The 23,097-nt window shown below is 40.6% G+C and overlaps 1 protein-coding gene across 2 annotated transcripts in view; it reads left to right on the top strand.

Annotated features, from left to right (window-relative positions):
* Positions 1-5,558: 5,558 nt before the first annotated feature.
* Positions 5,559-23,097, top strand: part of LOC121960452 (rho GTPase-activating protein 21-like) — a 97,620-nt gene continuing 80,081 nt past the window's right edge. For both annotated transcript variants that reach the window (XM_042510143.1, XM_042510142.1), the window contains exon 1: positions 5,559-5,671. In XM_042510143.1, the coding sequence (XP_042366077.1) occupies positions 5,594-5,671 (78 nt within the window). In that variant the 5' untranslated portion in view covers positions 5,559-5,593. The remainder of the gene's footprint in view (positions 5,672-23,097) is intronic.

Here is a 23,097-nt window from a genome sequence, read left to right as displayed (position 1 = left end):
CCTCCCCAGTGTTCATTGTGTTCCAATTAGGGACTGGCTGCCCAGAGGGCTTGATAGATTGACTGCGACTGGGTTTCATCCAGTCATCAAACTCAGTGCCAGCTCCACTTATAGAACATGTGGGGGGGAGTGATCCTTTGAAACTCTCAACTGCAGTTTAAGGCATCCTATATGAATGAAATATATATCGTCTTGCCTGATGGGGGCTTTGTTTTTGTGTTAAAAATCAGTTTCACACACTCAGCATGCTGTGCTGCAGAGTCATTTCCACCTGTCCTAATCCTAACGCTGCTGGGCTTTGAACTTGTGCTTCATGTGATGCCCTAATCCAGCCAAACATTTTGCTGCCACGAGAGAGCTCGTAATCTGCTGAACGCTTGAGTCACTCTGACTCTGTAACTGCACGTTTGACATTACAGAATTAGCACTAAACGTTCACAGATAATGCCGTAGCAAAATGTAACTGAAATTATTATGGTAAATTTAAGTAACAAGCATGCTTAACCCTTTGGCTTGATTTTTTTCGGGAAGATGGCAATGAGCAACGGAAGAAGAAATGGCTCAAAAAAAAAAAGAAAGAAATTTGTAAAAAGTACAACAAAATTACTTCAAAATTAGTTAAAAAGAAGGTTAAAACAAACAAACATAGAAATGTCCTGGAAACGGTGCTTAAAACATAATAATTTTGTAACATAATTTTAAATATGTAATTATGACAATTATGACTATAGTTTTTCCTTAGCTGTTTTTTTTCCAAAATAGTTTGCAAGTTTGCACCAAGTTTTAAATACTTGTGAAAGGCATCTGAGAGCAGCACAAGGAAAGTCATGTTGCTCCAGGTTTCAAAGCTTAAAGGGATAGTTTGGATTTTTTGAAGTGGGGTTATATTACAAACAGTAGATGTCAATCAGCACGCTCCCAGTTTGGAGAAGCAGACAGGAGTCAATGTAAGCAATGTACTGGTGTGGAGGCGCCAGTAACAAAACATATTTTAGCCATAGAATAAAAGTCCCACCTAACTGCACATTATATTTAGAGTATTTTAACTGTTTTACTTTAATATCAGACAGTGACAACCAATGGGAAAATGATGCCGTTATATCTTCAGAGCCAGACTCCACTGAAAAAAACAGTGATTTAACATCGCTGAACACAGGGGCCGCTGGTCTACTGCTGCCTTGATTAGTTATTTTGTTTGTTTTTGTGTGACTTTAGTGTTCAAAAGGGTTGGTGCGGATCGTCCAAAGTCACACAATAACACAAACTGACGAATTGATTGAGTAAGTGGTCAACCAGCAGCTCCTGTGTTCAGTGAGCTAAAATTACTATTTTTATCAATACAGTTTGGTGACTTTAATGTGAACATAGATGGGTAACTGAAGTCATTCAGTATTCCTTGAATCCTGCTGTCAGACAGAAAGCAGTGAAAATAATCTCTATATAGCATAGATTTACACTGATGTACACTGTGGACTATGTTTTGTTGCTGGCCCCCATCCACAGCAGTACATTGTTTAGCTTCTGTGTCAAACTGTGGTCTGCTTCTTCAAACTGGAGGTGTACCGACTCACATCTAGTGCTTATATTATATTGACTATGGATAATTAACCCATACAACCCCACTTCAAAAAAATGTGAACTCTCCCTTTAAACTCTACAGTAGACATGCATTCAGTGATTAGGGCAGACTACAGACCTACTACAACTCCTCAATGAGCTTTGTTTACAGCTCATTGATCTGAAATCCTCTTTCCTCCGCTCCCTTGCCATTCATAAAACAACACTGCACTGCATGTCTGTCTCAGGCACAGAGGAGAATGCACTGTTGTAGTAACTCAAGTGGGCTGAGCGCTTTTTTTGAGAAAATACCACAATCACTTTTGGCTCCTCAACTGCTGAACCAGTAAAAGATTTTATAGTTTGCTTGTGAATTTTTATACACATATGTAATCCAGAAAGAGTCAGATTGTTCGTTGTTTTTGTGGGAAAAACATCCTCCATATATTAAAATAGCAATTGTTAAGCTGGCAGTTGCCTTAAAAAGTTAAACTTTCGATGCACAATCATGCATTATGTCAAATCAATAAGATCTTTTTGCAGCATTAATAATGTAGTTTAATAAACAAATTGCATTAAATATGAACCTCATGTCTACCGTCACATAATGCAGAGCCCCACTTACATCAGTTTAAGTTCTCCATTGTCTCAGTGAGGGTGCACTGGCTCTTTAGACAATAGCTCCTCTCTGCAACCAGGGAAACCTCGCCACAGTGTGGGTCAAAAGAGTCCTATTGTCCCCTCTTCTATTGTGCTCCTGGAGTAGCCTGCAAACAGAACACTGTCAGCCTTTGTCTTTGCTTGGATCAGCTGTGCAGCCCTTTTTTGTCATGCTGTGTGGAGTCCCATGTGGCTGCCATGCCCTACATGTCACCATAATAAAGTTAAAGACACTGCTGTTACAGTTGATAATGGGTAGGCAAATATGTTTCAGCGGTTGAACATTAGGAAATCGGAGAGGTCAGCATATGTGATGGGCCTCAGGGCTTTTCCTTGTCTCTCACAGTGAAGTCCCTGTGATTTCATTTGCTCACTTTAAAAGGTCAGAAAAGGCTCAATGACAGAGTGTGGGAATAAAGTGTCTATCAGCACATGACTACCTCATTATTTAAATGCACCATGTGACTCAAAAGAGTGTATTTGAGGATACTGATCATGTTCCACTGGTGGTGGAAAAAAATATTAAAATGTTTAAGAGAAGATGTGAACTTTTTCCATTGAAAGTAAAAGTTCCACATGCAAAAACTAGCTTAATTGAAATAAACATGCAGAAGTATTAAAAGCTAAATATTTAAAGTATTAAGATATTAAGTATACATTTGCAGAATGACCCCATATAGTGTCATATTACTATATACAACAGTAAAAAGTACAATATTCCTCTCCTAGCAAAATAAAGTACCCATAGGCTATCTTAAAATTATACAGTAGTTGAGTACATATACTTAACTACTTTTCACCACTGTAACAGAGTTAAAAAAAACTTCTAATATGTGAAGTAACTATATAGCAGTTGAATAAATATAGTAAAAAACAGAACCTATTTTTGTAGACTTTAATGTGATGCCATCTTTTTATTTATCTTTTCTTTTTTAATAATAATTAATTGTAATAATTGGCAATTGTAAAAAGCTTTTATTATTTTATTATTATTATTATTTTTATTTTTATTATTATTATTTTATAACATAATAATAATGTTCACTGTAAATAAAGTTATTATCATTTTAAAGAGTGCAATATTTTTCTATTTCTCTTCTCTAGATATAGTAGAATGTCATTAAATGGGAAAAATGTGTGGTAAAATGTTAAAGCAAATGTACTTTCCATCACTGATTTGACTGGTTTAAAACATTAAAAAACAACTTTCTAAATAATAATAATAATAATAATAATAATAATAATATATAATAATAATAATAATAATATAATAATATAATAATAAAGTCTTTTATAGCACTTATCAAAACCAACGTTACTGAGCGCTATTCGCCTAAAATCACAAAAAAATACACACAGTGATTTTCAGCCAGAATGGACCAGCTTCCACTCTTTATTTAAATTGTTATGTAACAACGCCTCCAATTGGCCCGCTTCAAAATTCCAAATTTAATCCGCTCCTCTGATTGGACAACATTAGGAGGGGAAACTGAGGGGCGGGGCTTCGACAGAGTCGGGAGCTTCGTTTATCTGTGTACAGATTGTCGCGCCGCCAACCGGGGACCACGCAGGAGTACATGTTACTTTTTTTGTTTACTATTTTGACTGTTTTAGCATCGAAATTAACGCTCGGAAATGACGGAAAATGAATGAACACCGCATGTTTATTTTTCACGGGGTCTCCCCGACGAAGAAATGCACGCTGAAGGGCGTTTACCGTGTTTTTTCCAGTGTGTTTTTCCTAACAGGTAGTGAGCCTCAGCGGTCAGTCAGTGTAAAGGAGACTGAATATCCCGCTTTTTAATCGCCTGACAGGCTTTTTAACCCATGTTTGGATCCAACGACGCTTTCTACTCTGCCAGCAAACATGGACAATGTGTTTCTTTTGTCATTTCGGAGTAGTTTCCTGAATTTGTAACAGGTAGGTTCACAATCATAACCACAGCAACAACCTGTCGTCCTCCTTGTTAGCTTGCAACCCCTAGTAACAGCCATAGTGTTTTTTTTCTCTTGCTAAAAGCGAGTAAAAAACAAAGAAAATAGGTCGTTTTCGTGCATGTGTGCCATGTCGTAAGAGGGAGAGTATTTAGCATCCAGCCCTGGCTGTTTATATTTAGCGTGTGGCTTAATTCATGATGGCTGGTGTGGCGCTTTTACACCGCAGTCCTTATAATGTGCACTTTCTTTCCCCCTACAGAGAGCCAGCTTTTATTTGACATGCACGTCTCGTTTTTTCTTCCCTTGTGGGCAAATGATAATCCAGATATTTTTTGTTTAACTCAAGGGTTGCAAAGAAGCACCTGCCATAATTCACTTTTAGCCAAATGCACGCTCCTATAATTGCATAGAAGCAATAGCTGCATATTTCCTTGTAATGTCATTCTAGTCAAACCTTAAAATCATGCTATAACACGTGAAAAAGCACCAGTATAGTCTTCTTTTTGCCTCATGTTGATCAAAATGTACTTAATTTATAAAGCTCCTGTGATATGAGCATTTATTTATTTTTATCACAGGGAGGTTTAGATTCATTTAGAGTAAATTAGGCTAACCCTTTGAAACTTGGGCAAATAAGCTTGATATCTTTAAGAAAGCATGGGAAGAAGGCAATGAGCAACTTAAGAAGAAAAGAAGCAAATATGAACAAGAACTGAGTAAAAAAAAAAGTATAAAAATACCTTAAAATACCCCCTCAAACAAACAAACAAAAAAACCCAGGAAAGTTTAAAAAAAATTGCTTAAAAATAAGAATAATTATATACAAATAATACAAATATATAACTACAGTAATTATTAATATATTTAAGTTTTAGAAATCTTTCCCTAAAAAAATAATTTTAGAAATTACTAATTTTTTTTTCAGATTGGGGCATTTCTTGCCATGTTGTTCATTGCCTTCTCCAGTGGTTTCAAAAGAAATGAAGCCAGTGTTTGCAGGGTTCAAATACTCAGGGTTTAAATACTTATAAAAGGTGTCTGAATGCAGAAATGTGATGTCAATCCAGGTTTCAAAGGGTTAAGCTGTCCTTGGTTGACCAGGCTCATTATAAATTCATGGAGCTTTGATGTGACATTTACTGGCTGTAGTATTTTAAAGAATGTGTTTCAGGTTATCATCTTGCATTTCTTGGTGCTGATATTTGGGAAGCTCAAGCTCAAATCTGCAAAATAACTTTTATATTTGGCTAACTTGTGTCCTCTGTGTTCAGATTTCAGCCCCTGATGGACATGAAGAAGGAGGACGGTGTGGATTAGGATCTTTTTTTCCTCTTCCTTTTTTTTTTCTTGTGTTTTTTTTTTTTCTTTTTTGGCTTCATCCTTGTCACCCCGATGTGGTCTCTAAAGGACTTCTTCCTCCTCTGTGGTTTGAAATGAAATGATGGCTGCACGTTGGAGTGATTCACCTCAGGACAATGAAGAGAGGAAACACACAGCCGTGACTCCGTCTTGCGAGGTAGGTTTTTTGGACAGAGATGTGTCTGGATCCCAGGCTGTTACTTTTCACTGTGCAGTCTGTTTTTACAGCTCTGGCATTTGAATCTTTAGCTGTTGTGGTGTATTCACAAGTATCTGCTGATATATTCAATAAGTAGACTGTGTGTGTGACCTCTGGCAATGTTGCAGAGATGAATTTTAATCCCTATTTGCCTCTTGGAACATCTATTTTTGACACAATAGCAGCTTTATGCTACTTGACTGGAGTGGAAAACAACATGCATGTGGATTCACTAGATAAAACCATCACCTGAAGCATCCATCGGACTATTTGCGGGCTGTAACTTCATCAGCGCTCGTTCAAAGATATCCTCACTTTCAGAAAACCGTGACATGCCGCAAAAGTTGCAAAGTGTGTCGTGAACTCGGAGGGAAACAGCAGAGTGTGAGCTAAGTGTTACAGTGCACAGCACATCACATCTGCCAGTGTTCGGGGTGACTAAGTTCATTTCTGCCTCACTCTGACAACTGTTTAAGTGCACAAAGAGACTTGCTGTGCTAATCTTACTGAGTCTTTTGTGGGTCTGGATGCCAAACTCTGTTAAATGGCACATTGTGGAGCTCATCCCTTTTCCCTCTTACGCACGGTAGTTCAGTGGTTACATCATCCTAATCATCATCATGGTCCGGCAAGGCTTGATGCATGTCATAACAGCATTGCAGCTGTGGCATGTTTTGGATTAATCTGTCATCAGAAAATGGCAACAGTGCTCTGTGTGTGTGGCTGTAATCCTCTTAAAGTGTCGGAACTAGCTGAGGGTGGACGACATAAATCAACGGGAATGGAGTAAAGCAGCAACCTAAAGTTGGAGTTTTTGAGACCATTGATGGAGATATTTGTTAAAAATGTCTTATAGAGCTGAAGATTTTGCGGCATTGGAGGTGGTAGTTTCTGGCAGTGTGGCACCATATTGTCTCTTGATATTTTGTGTAAAGTCAGATCAATAATATTGAGAATCGTAAGATAAAGAGACAGGAGTGAGCTTTCATCAGAAACTTTCTCTTTCTTCTCTGTCAGCTGCGGCTTCGAGTGTCAGTGCGGTTCGGTTTTCCTTATCTGTCTATGCAATCTAATGTTTCCCACAACATTTCTTAGCTCTCCTTTGCTTCGTAAAACTACAACCACCACAGCCTATCAAACTCCCAGCAGCTGAGCAGAAGCATCAAAAATACATCAGTAAACATGCTGCCTCTCCGCTAACTTCATAGACTCTGATACTCCGCAGCTTTGGTCAACTAAAAGACTTTAAAAAGACCTTTTTAGTCACACTGCAAGATTTTGCAAAGACTGAGGATGTTGTAGGCTCACTGTTTGCAAGACTACAACTAGAGGCGCTCGATAGCTCACTATGTCCAAAGACTATGTCCTTGCTGCAGCGGCAGTGGGTTCGATTCCAACCTCTGCCCTTTGCTGCATGTCATCCCCTCTCTCTCCCCCTTTCACATTTTCTGTTCTATCAAATAAAGGGCAAATCCCACCAAAAATATCTTTAAAAAAGAGACTACTACTACATTCCCTTTGATCTTATTTCCCCTGCTGCTCCTGCCAAACTCCCTTTTAAAAAGTGTGACATTTAAGACATTTTTTTTGTGTCCACAAAAGATTTCTTACTAGAATAAGAGCTGGTTGATGGATCAGATACATGCCAAATTAAACTCAAATTCTTGTTCACTCGACAAGTTCTCCTCTTTGTCACTACAAGAGAACCATCCAGCGTCCTTTGTGTTTACTGCAGGTGCAGGAGAGAGCACAGCTTTTGGTTGTTGATGTTCTTGTCACTGAAATTCAGGATTTGCATGAGCCAATACTTAAAACGCATGATAATATTTATTAATTAATGATGGATTTGTTGAAACATCAGGATGAGAAAAAGACTGACTTAAAACAGCTCGGACTGGCTTTTTTGAACCACCTTACACCAAACAATGGCAGCACACTTTAGCAAAACTTTATCCCGACAATGGAAATGTGTCTGTGACAGCTACATTGCTGAAACAATAGTTTGATGTATGTCTGGCATACATCAAACACAAAGGCTGCTGTGTGCAGATGTGTGCAGGTGCATGGCTGCCCGCTGAATCACCAGGATGCCCTGATAAAAGAAAAGTTTGATTCCATCAGTTTTTTTGAGTAACCTGGGGACCAGAACGCTTTTGGCACCCACTCTGCACTGCTGCACAAGAGGTGACTCACCTGTGAGTCAGTACCGCTGTTTATCCCGATTGTTTGCAGCCCGGGGTTTGACACGGGAGTGAGGCAGCTCTCTTTATCTACCTGATGCCTCCCTGCAACACAAACACAAATCTCACCCAACTTTCAAGCTTCACTGCTTATGAACTGCAGTGGCCCCTGGGGTCTAATGAGAGCTGAGACCCCCGGAGAAAGAGCCTCCCCTCTCCCCGCTCCACCACCCACCCCGCTGCATCATCTCGCCTCACTAATGAGGGAGATTGCAAGGGGCGTTTTCTCACAGGCTACCACCCCCAACACACACACACACACACACACACACATACACACACACCCCACCCTGCTACCGCCAAGCGCTGGTAGCAACGCTGGGGTAATTTAGGCCCAGCTGCCCCGATCATTAGGGGAAAACACCCCACGTGTGTAACGTCTGCTTCTGTCTCTCTTGGCCTCATTCACATTCCCTTCCTTATTTGATCTGCTGTCACACTGATACTGGCAGGGTTGTTACGAAGCAGCTGAGGCTCAGCTCGACACATCTTAGACCACTGGTGCTTTACCTTTTTTCAATAATGTAACCCTTTTAAAATATTTTTGTTTCTGCCATGTACCATCTGACTAGTGTTAAACAATTCTTGGTCCTTGCCGATGACCGGTCCGGCAATTTAGGTAGTATCGGAGGTCTTTCTGATGCTGGTGTTGGTAATGGGAACATCTCAAGTTAGCGTAGTGGTCGGCTTTATGGCTGCTGTGGTTTTTTTTTTGGACATTTTTAGTTTAAATCTCATACAGCGCCTGCTTCTCTGCTGTTGAGTTGTCTATTTGAATGAGATGTTGGCTACTGTGAAATAGTGGAGGCTGAAAAGATTAGTCAAACTGGAGAAGTGAAAATGATTTTGAGTGTTGGTCAATCTTGAATTTATTCTTTTTTGTTTTGGTAAAAGTTAGAAAAATGAACCAGTCTACAGCTGCAATGTGAGGATTTTCTGTTTTTCTATGAATATATGAGTATAAAACAAGACATTTGAGTGACCAAACGATTCATAGATTAATCGGCAGATGAACTGATTAGGAAAATAATCATTGGTTGGAGTCTAGGTGGGAGTATATGCCTGTATAAGCACTTGGTACTTTCCTTCGTTAGCTATCTCTCCATCTCCCTCCCTCTCTTCCTCACTCACTTTCAGTTTTAGAAAGAAAATCCTGAAATACAAATTTGTGTATTTGTGAAACAAGAGAAGTGTGCAAAGGACTGTGGAGCAAAATAAACAAACAGCTACACAATGGTGAAGCTCTCTCTCTAACATGTATTGATCACATCCCTCATTCATGCCGGGGCGGATGAGACCAATGGCGGTGCTGCGAGTGCTGGTGATGCTCTAAATATAGCCCCTCCCAGTTCCATAAACCCCCGCTCTTTTTTTCCTCTCCCCCGTCCACATGCTTGCCTTTCACCCGTCCTCTATTCCCGCGTGTTTTTAGTGATGCTATATTTAACCCGTGGAAAGATGGTGGGGGAAAAATGGAATCACTGTACCGGAATCGCCGTGCGTTTCCTCCTGAATGATGTTAACAAACGGCGAATATGTGGCCGTCGGTCAGGACAGCATCATTTTAAAGGTCTGGGAATGCGACAGTGGTCAGTTTTAGCCATGTGAGAGCTTGTTTTTACTCTCTGGAAACTGGGAATACTCTTTTCCACATACATACCCAGCTGGTAACAACTTACATTTCCAGTGTCGCATCCCAGCCCAAATTAAGCTCCCTATGATCTCACTTTTTTAATAAAAGTCTGATGGTTTATTTTAGTCATTGCAAGGAAAAATAAGAGATTACAGCATCTTTAAAAGGAAATGACCTTCGCTTTTATCAGTGTTTAGAGCCGTGGCAGTTCATCAATCAGAGCAGCGACTAAACGATTTTGATTTGCATACATTTGAAAAGCAAATGTGTCTCGTGCATCAGGGTTATTCAACAAGCAAGACACTGACCTGGACGTGACCTGGGATCTGTCTTAGACATACATACATACATTCACACAGAGAGTATTCTGGGAATAACCAGGAGTGTCCCTCTGAAGGCCCCCCCCCAGTATGGAAACACCAGATCTACCTCCCAGTTATCACCATCAAACTGAAACCGGAGTGTGTTTTTGGCATCTCTTATCGGAAACAAATTTCCCAGCTATTGTCGCTATTTTTTCCTGGAAAAGATAAAAAAAAAAAAGGGGATCTGTGCGCATGCTGCCTCTGACTCAAGGTCAACCAAAGTATTTGTGCATGCGTGTGTCGGGTGGGCCCCTTATCTTTGTCCCTCTTGTCGAGAGGTGACGTTCACGCTCAGCATGGCTCCTCTGCGTGTCATCCTTCAGTCTGCTGAAAGCCCACACTGTCACTGGACGCCATTATTCCGCTGACCACAGTCATGGATGTATGATGGATGGATGTGTGGAGGGAGGAAGGGAGAGAGCAGGAAGAGGGCAGGGGTTTCAAAGCAGATGAAAGTTTTACTGAAAAAAGTGCCACCCTTTCCCAGTGAGGTTGGGCACTGACAACTGGTACCTGGAATTCATCAGTTACCTTTTTTAGGTACTTAATTTCCTGTTTAACAACAAAAATGTCATTTTTGAAGAAGCTGCAGGGGTGATTTAGTGGACTGAAGTGCAGTTCTGCCCCTTACCTTTTCTTCAGTAGTGGTTAAAAAGTGTTAAAGACATTGTTTATTCCGGAGCTGATAATGGAAGTAAGGGTGAGCCACATCGCTACCTTTTTGTCTTGGTTGAGAGTTACACGTGTGCAGTACCGATCGGGCTCTTGTGAGAAAATGACTGCAGGTAAAGACAAAGTTAATGAATTATAGGATGTGGGTGAAACTTCAGGTATGAATTGTGCAATTTACTGTATTTGTAAGAGCATGGCAGATAAAGCTGTTTTTTTCCCACATGAACGTGAATATTAACTTAAGTCTTGGTGTTATTTGATAGCCACTGATGAATATGGGCAAGTAAAAAAGGACTTTGGGCAAGTAGATTTTTTCACTCACTTGTGATATAAAAACATTTATGTTAAAAACCCTTCTTTTTCTCTTCTGGCTCATCTCTTTTCGCCAATTGGCTCAGTGTCACACCTCTTCTGCCTGGATGCCCCCGTCCCTCCGTCAGATAAAGGGAGGGCAGAGAGATGATGGGGAGAAGCAGGAGTTTGAGGGGGGAGGGTTTCAGACGCAGGCAGACAGGCAGAACAGAACCAGTCTAATGCTCAGTGAGGCTGAGACGCTATCCATTACACATGCCCAAGGCATCTCCGTCAAAACTCTCGCCTCCTATCTGACTCTATCTGTGGCTCCAAGACATGACATGGGAGTGTGTGTGAAGAGCATTTAGTGCTCAGTTTATCTGCATTTCTCCAGGCAGTGTCACATTTTACACCCTGTAGGCTTTATAAACCACAGATTATGCAATGCACTGTGTAGCTGGTGGTGGATAATAAATATATAGACTGCAGCTCTGAAGCATTTTCACACAGGAAACACCATGCACTTCACATGACCGTGCACGCACACAGAGATTTAACTTTCTTTCATCCATTTGCTGAAAGAAAGTTTTTCCAGTTACTCCCGGAGGCACTTTTGCTTTTTTTATTTTGCATGTAAAACCGCATACGACCACGTGTGTATGAGCGGTATTTGTTTTTAATCGACTCTTATGTAACAGGGTGTTATCGGGACATATCTTAAACCGCTGTATTAGTGTGGGCTTTGAGGTCTTGGCAGGAAACCACATTATTTCCTGTCAGCGTCAGCAGTGGAAATGAACAAGGGCATCCTGATGAAGGAATGATTTCATGAATGGACGGCAGAGAAGCCACCAAATGGCACAGCCGCTCTGTTTTGGGAGCTCTCCGAATGGCTGTGGAAGCTTCTCGAACTCAAGACTGAACAAGTCGTCTTTGACAGTAAATGTAATTCCCCCAAATTGACCACAATGCCTTAATTGTAGGCTAGCAGTTATTGCTAGAAAAACCACTGGTTTATGTCATGTAAGAAAAGGCCAATATGCTGTCAGTTAAAAGGGGTGAACTTTTTAAAACATAATTTTACACAGATTTGGAGGCTTAGAAATGCAATATTTTTAGCGCTAACAAGACAGTCATGAAATTCGAGACAGAGTGAACAAAATTTTACTTTTTAAACCAACACATTTTGATTGGGGCTGGGCCAGTTTACTTAATTTATTTATTAAAATTGATCTCTATTTGAAAAAAATCCTAATATATCTATGTAATCTTAATATAAGCCCTTTACTTGTGAGTGTGTGAAGCTTTAACCACGTTAATCTTGCAGGTATTAAATAGGCGACAGCACAAAATTTGCCTTTCGTATCTAATCGTATTGTATTGCATCGCATCGCATCATATCGTACCGATACATAAGATCACTAAAGCTGTAACCAAAAAGATAAAACATTTTTTATAAATTCCCCACAGTAAGCAAGGAAAAATGGCCAAACATGTACTGATCCTACCAAAAAAAACACAAGAACAACAAAAAAACACATTATAATTTCCTTCCTTTCGTTGTAAATTTAATTTCTTTCAATTTGGAAATATTCATTGGTTAAAAAAAAGAAAGAAAAAAAAGCGATTTAAGCCCGTGATGTGCATTTTACAGCAGTTTGTTAGTTTTTACAGACTGAATGATTATTTAAGAAAGAAATGAATCAGCAGATTATCTGTTATAATAATGATTAGTTCATGCTCTAAAAATTGCAGCTTGCATCCCATCAACAGCTAAACTCCCACCTGCAGTCTTAATGAATTGCACTTGACTGTCGTGGATGAAGCTGTTGACAAAATGTGTAATAACTCTCCCTCTGAATTTAATAACCCGTCTGTCAACCGTCCCAATAAGCCTCAGGTCCCCACATGACTGTCATGGGGTTATATTTCTATGCCTGACATCCTCATTTATTTTCTGATGGTGAAATGACCTCAGCATCCCTAAAACATGCATGCACTCCCTGTTGTTTTGAATACTGTCAGAGATTGTGTGGTGCTGCCTGTATGTGTGTCCAGAGAGCGCCACGAGATCCATAACTCACAATTGATTGGATTATATTGGCTTCAGCGTGGGGGTTGGGCACATGCTTTTACTCATTGCTGGCCTGATGTTGGCTTGTGATTGGTGGTGGGGGGTTGCAGCAGCAGCTCATACACATGTTGCTGCATGATGTCATGGCGGGATGCTCCATGGATGTTATTTACTGGCAGTTCTATTGAATTTGCAATCATTACATCATGAGATAATACGGACTAAAAGGATGTCCACGAGTTCCACTCAGCTGCAAGAATTTAATTTACAGATCTGCAAAAAGGCCCCACAACCTCTTCTATAACGTCACAAGACACACAGATTTTTCTGTTTGTTTTGCCTCGCTTTGTAGTTGTTACAGTCTTTCCATTTTTGTCTCCTTGTAGTTCTTTGTTTTGTGTCTCTTAATGTGATTTTGTGTTGGTGTTTTGTCCACCTGTTGCAGTTATTGTTTGTCACTTTGTAGTTATTTTGTGTCTCGTTTAGGAAATCTTGTGTCTCTTTTTGGTTGTTTGTCCCCATTTTGTAGTTATTTTGTGTCTCTGAAGTCGTTATGTATCTCTTTAAGGTCATTTTATATCTCTTTGTGGTCATTTTGCATCTCATTGTAGTTGTTTTGCCCCCTTTTACAGTTATTTTGTGTCTCTTATTCTGTTTTGTGTCTTTGGGGTACTTTTGTGTCTTTTTGGGGTATTGCTGTGTCTCCTATTGGTTGTTTTGTGCCTCTTTGGTGTAATTTTTGTCTCTTTGTTGTTGTTTTGCCTGGTTTTGTACTAACTTTGAGTATCTCTTGGCAACTTCTTGTGGTCTTTTTGTGTCTCTTTTGGGAAAATTTTCAGTGTCTTTATGGTCAGTATGTGTAATAAGTGACATTTTTAAGGTGAAGGTCAGGAGGGGCCCCTGAAAGTTTGGGCTCCAGGGCCTTAGCCTGGTAGGCCTGCTCACTAATCCATTCATACCTGCATTGTAAATATCGTATAGATTTAATCGTTTCAGTAAGCTTTTTCATCTAATTCAAAGGTTATTTTGGAACATTTCCCTGCATTTAGGTGATTTGCGTGGCCTAGATATTTTTACGAAGGAGATTTGCCCGTGTTAATCCCTGTGACTTCTTAAGCACTTGTGGTGTTTTGTTTTATAGAGTAAGATGGTAAAACAGGGACTTTGATGTGCTTCATTTTGTTGAGAGAAATCTGGCAATGCGAAGACAGCTGGGTGGTTTCGACTGACATCACATTTAAATTTAGTCTTGGATCTCTGAGAATTTGTTTTTGTCGCGTCTCACATGACCTCCCACCCCCCCCCCCCCCACACAGTATGTGATGAATGCAAAAACAAGGTTTTCAGTATGAGAATAAGCACTATTTTTCAGTGAATCAATCCCACCAGGGGTCTGGCCTCCCGACTTAAAGGAAGGCAAAGAGGTTGTGTGTTGATAAAAGTGAACACAAGGAGGTTCAAGAGTTATGGGGGGCAAGCAGAGGAGAGCAGTGAGTGATCGCCTCCCCAACCGGTCTGTTGATGGTGTGTTGTGGGGCCCCGGGGTTGCCATGTCTGGTCACTGAGGGTGGCTTGTGGGACTTGGCTGACCTTTCTGACCAGACTGTGTGTGTAGCCTCCTGACCTAACACACACCTTTGTGTCTCTAATATCACTCAAGTTGTCTTTACACTTGTTTTTGTGATATATCTACCTCTAAACTAAATCGTGCTGCTGCACCTGTGCAACTACCAGAGTTGTCACAGTGGTGTGTTAAAGGGTTTCCACTGCCATGGAAAACTGGGGGCAAAGTCATGGAATTTAACAGTTTATTTTTCCAGGTCTTGAAAAGTCATGGAATCATACTGTCCCACTATAAAATGAAGAAAACTCATTGAGAATTGCCATAGTTAGAGACTGACGAAGCCCTTTGTCTCATTCACCCAATGCCCAGGCCTGTTTTGTATAAAATACTTCATAAATAACGTTGACTTGGTTCTTCTTCTGCCCGTGGAGTCAATGAGTGAAAACACAGACAGTGCTACTCTGTCATTGCAGCCCACTCTCTGGTCGAAGGTAGAACTGCAGCTTGAATGTCAAAAATAAAGTGCTATTTTTCATTTTTTCACAGTGGTTAAAAACCTGTTTTTTTCACTTAGCAAAATGGAGCGCACCGTTAATGTTCCCCAGAAGTTAACCTCAACTAACATTACAGCTGCTATTGATGAAACTGCAAAAAAGCAAACCGTGATGTTGTCAGCATTCATTTATCTAACAGATTTTAACTCATTATGCTGAGGCAGTGACTGACAAAGTAGACTTTTTTAGCCTGTTTATTTGCATTTTTGGCAAAGTCTGCACTAATATATAGGTCTGTGGTCTGCACAAGGTTATGGCGTGCACATCCCCTGAAGTCTGCTTGTAGTTGCGGTGCACATGTCCCCTGGTGTGGACTGGTTACTTAAAATCATTTATATTTTTGGATTTTTACGGCTATCTTCTGGAGATAACCTTCCACATAATGTAACATAACCACAAATGTATTTTCAGTCAGCTGTTGACATAACGTATTAGCTCTAATATGCGTTGACTTTGGACTGCATAATATCGTTTCATCATCGACATTGCAATGTGTAGTAGTCGGACCGCAGGACGCAAGATGTCTAGTAAATCTCGTATGGTTTTTGATTTCCATGACTAATACCAGCCAAACCTTCCCCTTCAAGAGAGGTTACGTATATATGTGTGGCGGTGTTTGTTGTGGGGAGTGAGACCCCCCCACCCCCCAGCGTGTGTGTGTGTGTGTGTGTGTGTAGAGTAAGTACTGTAACCAGGCTGACAAGTGCCACAGACACAGTGAAGTACATGATTTTCCACAATTGTATCATGGCTCCTTGAAAAGTCATGGAAAAGTTTAGATTTTTTTTTTCCATGAACATGTGTGGTAACTCTGGGGTTGGTTTTAGGTGGACTCATTCAGAGTGGATATTGAGCTTTTGTGGTTAGTTGACATCCTGTGGATCCCTGTAATTGAGGAAAACAGAAAAAAACTCCCTTACTGAGTCGACACTTAGTTCTGAGGGCTTATTAAAAATGTATGCATATCTTAAACCCCTCCTCAGGCTGCTCCTTGCTCCTAAGTGGCCGTGGCGTTTTTCATTTGAAGTGAGCTTTAGAGCATCTCACTGATGAAGCCGCCTCACAGCTAATGTCACAATCACAACCATCTGGACGTCATACAGCATCAAAGGGTGGAAGGAACATAAACAACCCCAGACAGCTATTTACTGGCATCCAGTAGTTTCCTAATTTTCTCTTCGTGCATTTCCGGCATATTTTACTCCCTCCAAAGCCCGATTTCTTTGACATCCCATGGTGACAGGAAGTCTTTAACTCCTTTAACTAAAGTTCATTTACTGAAGAGAACCGACTTCTGTTTCTGCTCTGCAGTGGTGGTGAGGGCTGCACGATTATGGCCAAAAATGATAATCACGAGAAAATTTGAGAAATAACTAAACCAAAAAATAGGTTTGCATTGCAAAGTAGGAGTTCTGTTCAAAATGGTTGCAAGATTTTATCCTTGTTTCAGCTTTTCACCTTACTCTACCAACATTCATGACATATATTATATTAATTGCTCATATAATGTGAAGTTTATTTCATATTCTCTACAGTGACTGTTACAATAATAGCACACAGATTGACTTATAAATCAATCATTCCACTACTTCTGTGGAGAGTAATGACAACTAAGAATCACTCGTTCACTGCAAAAGTACTCCTTTGCTGTTGGTAGCCAGCACTGGTCCTTTTGTGCAGTAAATCGCTCCTTCATGTGCAGAATTGCATAGAGAAAGCTCGGCTAATAGCTTACCGATTTCTTTTTCATTGTTTTATAGCTATGTTATGATGCAATTGACATTACATTTTGAATTAAATGTTGAAACAAAAAAATAATCTCCAGAGGCTTTAATACCGTAAATGACCATGTTATTTAATTGTGAGTAATTATTGCTTTATTTGTGCAGCCCTAGTGGTGGGGGCTGCGGAACTCCTCTTGCATTTTGTCAGGGAGTCTTCCCCCTGCAAAGTTTTTTTTTTTGCAAAATAATGAAATAAATAACTCAGGCGGGATAGACTCCGCATTGCTGGCAAAGTGCAGAATCAGTCAGGTTTGGAGGCAGGGTGCTCGCAATGTCACAGGATCACACAGACTACTTAAATCCTCTTTAGGTGTCTCGAGCCTTAGGTGTGTTTTAACTTTAACGGGACGGAGGTAGAAGGTGCACGAGTCAATGACAGAGCTGTGTCCTGCATTGCGGCCTGACTCTTGATGATTTAGAGAGAGCTTGTGCTGCTCTGATTCTCCGGCTGCCTCAGCCTGGTACGACTGTGGAGACGAGCACAGGGAGGCACAGCCAGCTGGGGAGAGACACCATCACAGGAGGAGAGTCAAAAAGAGGGGGGGGTTACTAAAACGCAGCGGCAGATGACAAGAAAAAAGGGCAGCCTGCTTCGTCGTCTTTTAGGATTCTCCTGCACCGGTCAGTCTGCTTTCTGCTGCGTAACCATGGTGATGCCTCTCCTGCACAGCGATATCCAGGTGGACTTCTCTGCTCTGGACTGCTGATAACTCCTGCAGCATCCCTCTCTCAGGATTTTTTTAAGGATACATCTTAAATAATCCCATGAGTTTTTAGCATGACTCATTAACATATTACTAATGAAGTGCGGATGTGTCTGCGGCCGTGGCGGAAAGGATGCCTGCTGGGTTCGCAGATGGGCACGGTGATGCACCCTTCACCTTCTGCTGATGACTTCCTCCCGCCTCCTTGCACCCTCCTCTCCGTCAAGGTGGCATCGAGGAGTGCTGCTGCCAGCAGGGTGCCGCTGGGAACAGCAGGATCTGGTACACACAGCTGAGGAGCAGGTGTCTGGGCAGCTCGGATATCCTCAGTGAGACGTGAAATGGCTCATCTTAAAGTTCTCGACTGTATGATTAATAACAACTGGAGCCTGATCTGCGATCTGTACTGTGCCTGGAACAATCAGGTCAGTTTTCTCCTTAATTTTTAGGGATTTGACAGTACTGACAGAAAAAGAAGGGAATTTGTTTCTTTCTTTTTCAATATAATTCTTTGTCATTTTATCAATAGCGATGGTAGAGCTGGATAGAAAACGTTGGGAGAGAGATAAGGAGGTGACATACAACAAACGTCCTAGGCCGAAACTGAACTGGGGACTTTGCGATTACGTTATATATTATACATCCGAGCCGCCAGGCAACTGCGGCGCTCCATTAGTTTCTTATTATATGGGAAACTAGCAACTACTGGGTCACACCAGTAACCTTCTGGCTGCAGGACAGCCTCTCCAAACATCAAGCTACTCTGAACCTCTGTATTAGATTTATACTTGATACATTCACACACAACACACAAGCACATGAATAACCAGGCACTGAGGGAATGCTACCATAAATTAAAAATAATGAATAAATAAGTAAAATACTCTAAACAATAACTTAGGGGTAATTGAAAGGATGACAGCACAAAGTAAAATAATACATTCATTAGTTTGTGGACTCCTGTTTTGAAGTCTTGAGTTTGACATTTTGGAGCCAGATGTAATCATATTTGAAGGAGAGTTTGGAGCTCTGGAGGAGCGAGGGTGGATCTGACTCATAGATGTTGGCGTCTCGCAGACAGCTTGTCACTCAAAGGGGCCTTGCCCTTAATTATACGTAACTTTAAGCTTTAATAAAATGTAAATGGTTGAGTTATATAAAAGGTCACTCTCTGTACAGTTGTCATGAAGAGGAAAGTCAGATGTAAAGACCAAAACTTGTTTTTGTGCCAGTTAGACATTTAAACATGGAGGTCTTTAAGGAGTGAATCATGTATGGAGCCAGCCCCTAGAGGTCGTTCCACGAACTTCAGTGTTTAGGACTTTTGGGCTGGCTTCAGTTTTCAGCACCAGAGGTTGCTGCTTAGTCTGCCAAATTGATGTCATACCATCAGACAAGCTCCTTTGTGTAGCAGATTTCACCTGTCTGGGCACATCTGATATTTTCTAACTGTGCTGACAGGTATAGATGTCGATCTATAGATGGAGTTTTCGACACACTGCCCTCTACAGTTCGGAAAAAAACATTATTTTGCCACAAGGAGAAACCCACAGTATTAAAGACAGCGTTCCCACAGTGATGAAAAACGTGGAAAAGTCACTGAATTTAGGCTAAGAAAAGTATTGGAATTTGTAAAAAATATTGAAAGTTTTGGAAAAATCGTGCACTTTTGTAGTGGGGGATGAAATTGTTACAGCAATCTTCTGTGGATAACCTTTCATGCAATGTGACATAATGGCATTTTTATTTTCTATATTGTGTCGACATAACGTAGCTAGAATGCGGTGATCTGTTGTTTATCATCACTTTTTCGTCATTTTTTTTCCACAAGTCCCATCTCTACCTTCATGTGTGACAGCAAGCTGAAATTCTGTTTGAGTAGAGTTTTAATCTGATATGTTTGAAAACGCCAGGCAGGTTTGGCAAGAAAAAGAAAAAAAATTATTGTGTCCTTGGAAAATTGTGGAAAAACGTTTTGTCCATGACAATGTGTGGCAACCCTGTAAAGACCAAAATGTTTCCTCGCCAGGATTCTGCATCAGCTCATGTCCACGTGACCATCCATGCAGACATCAATCCGAGGCTTTATAGAAGTAATCTTATTATATTGTACTGCTATTATACAAGAGTCATTTTTGCTGCTACTATAGATTTTGGTCACCCTTCTTCTGTCTTTTAATGAGCTTGCCTTCCTCTCTATTCACTATTGCTCTCTGGAGTCCTCCGGGAAAGGCATCCCTGACATCTCGTGTATTAATAGCCAGAATTCATTCAGAAGTGCAGCGTGGAACTGGAGACTCTGGAGTGCTTGGCATGCTGACCTCTGGGTGTCCCTGCTCTTGCAGAGAGGGTGTGCCGTGCACTCGTGCAGCCTCAGGTGGCTCGAGACTACACTTGAATTTATCATGTTATCTAATATTTAGCCGGCTTTTTTTGGGAGTAAATGGCTTCATGTAGACATTTGACTCTTTGAAATGAAAATATCTTGCAACCAGTGTTAGCTCACTGGCTGTTTTGAAACTGCAAATTTGGACACAGTCTTAGATCAAAGGCTGGCTGGTTAAATCCAGTGCAAGATGCTCTCTTCTAATGGGCTGGGATGTTAAGTGCAAGGGTGCAAAGGTCAAGCCTGTCTATGTTCAGAGAATGACCCATCAGCCTGCGAATCTGAGCACATGAATGCGGACGTTCTCTCTATCATACAGCGCTCTTTGTGGTGCTGTCATGTATGTGTCCATTTGTCTCTATATGCAGAGAAGTCAACTTGGCACCCTCACTAACACTTCATATCTCATATACATGCCTTTTCGGCTGTTTCACTGGAAACTCACACAGACAGCTCATTGTTTCGATCATTTTTTCCCCTCCTCTCTCCTTTTTCATTTTGCCGTGGAATGCCTGATGTGAGGAGTAAAGAAGTCTTGCCGTGTCAAGCAATGCGGCAGAGCTGCTCTCTGGTATGCCCCTTCCCCTAATTTAATTTTAGCAGTGCTGAAAATTGTTTGCGTCCCAAGCCGAACTGATAGGCCTCTGTTTCCAGAGAGCCTCTGCTGTTCGAGGCGCTGAAAACGGCCTTTGTGTGCCAGTAGCAGAGCACAGAGGCCTCATGAAATATTTACAGGCTGACACCTGGTGTGAGACAGAGAGGGAGAGGAGCCAGGGAAGCAACAACACTGCCACCAATAACAGCAAGGCCACAGCTCTATTAATATGTTGGCCTGCCAAAAATATGTGGAGTGTTATCGTTTGATCTCTAGCATTCTCATGAACAACAGCATCCATTTAGGTCTCTGCGAGGCAAAGAATAAAAAACGGTCACAAAACTAATCAGAGCTGAAAATATCGGTCAGTGGGTTCGTTGATAAACAGAAAAATAACTGATTTTTCTGAGGAAAAGAATGATGGAAATATTCTCTGGCTCTGAATTCTCAAATTAAAGGACTTGCTGCTTTTTTATGCAATACAGCAGATTGAATATCTTTAGGTATCAATCTTTTGGTGAAACAAAACATTTGGGCACATTATAGAAGCCTTTTGGGTGTTTTGACAGTCAGTTTCTGACATCTCAGATTTATCGATAACATTTTTTTTCTTGCAGCCATTACTCCTTGGGCAACAGAGGTTGTATCATTCTGCACCAACAGATGTTAATAAAATGTCCAGTCCAGACTTTTGACCAGTTCTGCCAATTTACTTAAGTTAAACCACTGGATTACATTAGCCCTTTTTTTCCACAAAGATCCCAAAATACTGCGTTGACAAATACCTTTCATTGCACCAACTTTGCCAACATAATGCCGCCCCAGTGAGTGATTTAAGATCACATGTTAGTTTTCCAAAAGCCAACGAAGTAGAAATGTAAAACAAAAGCATTGGCTTCTTATGTGACACAGTATAAGAAGAGATTTTTCGATACTAGTATTGGAAATTCCTCCAATACTGCTTAAAATGCTGGATCTGGTATTGATGAGTATGCAAGGCGATGAACTGGGCCAATACCTCGTAATTCTTTAAAGATTTAAAGTAGTCTCACATTTGGATAAAATGTCAGTTTCCTCAGCCATCACATCTTTGTTGCAGCAAGTTGCAATATTTCCATCACTGGAGGCAGTGTGTACAGTTTGCAAGACTTTAGTTTTGAGGTGCACCAATATAGTTGCCAATTTCAACACTACCATCACATTTTGCAATCATGTTGTACAACAATAATGGCACTATTGGCTCTATTACTACCTCCACTACTGGCTAGTTGAGACAACTCTGTGCCCCCATTCCTTGTTTTCTACAAAAAAGGCGCTACTGTAAAAGGTTGCATCCTGGCATTATTTCCTGCCTCAGTTTTTGCAGACAGCTTGAAAGTATATGTATAAGATATACGATAATGTTTTGTTAGACTTTTTAGTGGTTGCATAATCAAGCTACATCATTAGAGGAAATGTTAAACAAACACAGACGCCGTTAATCCACTGCTGGTTGTTGTGTTTGCTCTTGGACATGTCTGAGTCTCCCCACTTTGTTCTGAGGAATGGTTTTTAACATGGCGCTGGGGGGTTAAACAGGACAGTCTGTATGTCAGAGGGCGCACAGTCGTGACCCTACTCTGTCAAAATCCTCAAAGAGCAACCAGGATTAATAATTCATAGATGAGGAAACCAATTATACAGGGCTTTGCTCGCATCTGGGTGGTGGGGGGACCCTGGGGACCCTAATTGGCCCACCTGCTCTCTGTGTCTGAAGGGTTGGGGCTGAGGTGGCTGGTTGGATGGTGACATGTATGTCCTCTCTTTGTTTGGGCGCTCTGAGCTTTTCATGTGGGGGGATGGCATCGTCCACGGTGCGGTGATAGTCAATTCAGCTGACATCCCTGTAGTGCCGGACCACACCCAACGCAGCAGACAGGGCTCCCCATGAGCCCTTAAATGCTGTTTTTGAACAAAGATACAATATATAGTAATATATAGTAAATATATAGTATAAATATCTTGTGTTTTTCAAGCAAAAAAAGACATTTGTAGACAATTTCACCTTAGACTTAGAGAGCTTGGTAGTTTTAAGGTTTTTTTTTGTAATTTTATTACAATTAATCCAGAGATTGATCATTAAATAGGCTCTTAAGCTTAAGTGGCACCGACATTTGTTTTTTCACAAAATATTGAAAAAATTGCGTTCTTAATGTCTAATTTCCATTGTGACGGAAGTTTAAACAACAAGTTTAAACTTGGACTATTCTTAAAGTAAGGAAACACTCAGAAAACTGTTGAAATTTAGCAGAGTTCAAGCTGTATGATTAAACATTGCCTGATAAAATGTTGTGTTTGTTATAAAAGCCTTTTAAAATCATTAATGACATTTTTCAATAACCAAATCAACTTTAAATGTTGCTAAAAAGTGCTGCACTTAAGACATCGTCCAATAAAATATGACAGCAATACTCTTGGAAAATAAAGTGTTAGGATAATTACAATGGTATTTTCATTGGGTGAAAATAATAAAAATTTTA

This window comes from Plectropomus leopardus, chromosome 21 (assembly GCF_008729295.1).
Source record: "Plectropomus leopardus isolate mb chromosome 21, YSFRI_Pleo_2.0, whole genome shotgun sequence".
NCBI lineage: Eukaryota > Metazoa > Chordata > Actinopteri > Perciformes > Serranidae > Plectropomus > Plectropomus leopardus.
The sequence above is the reverse complement of the archived record's forward strand: the minus strand, read 5'-3'. Positions and strand labels throughout refer to the sequence as shown.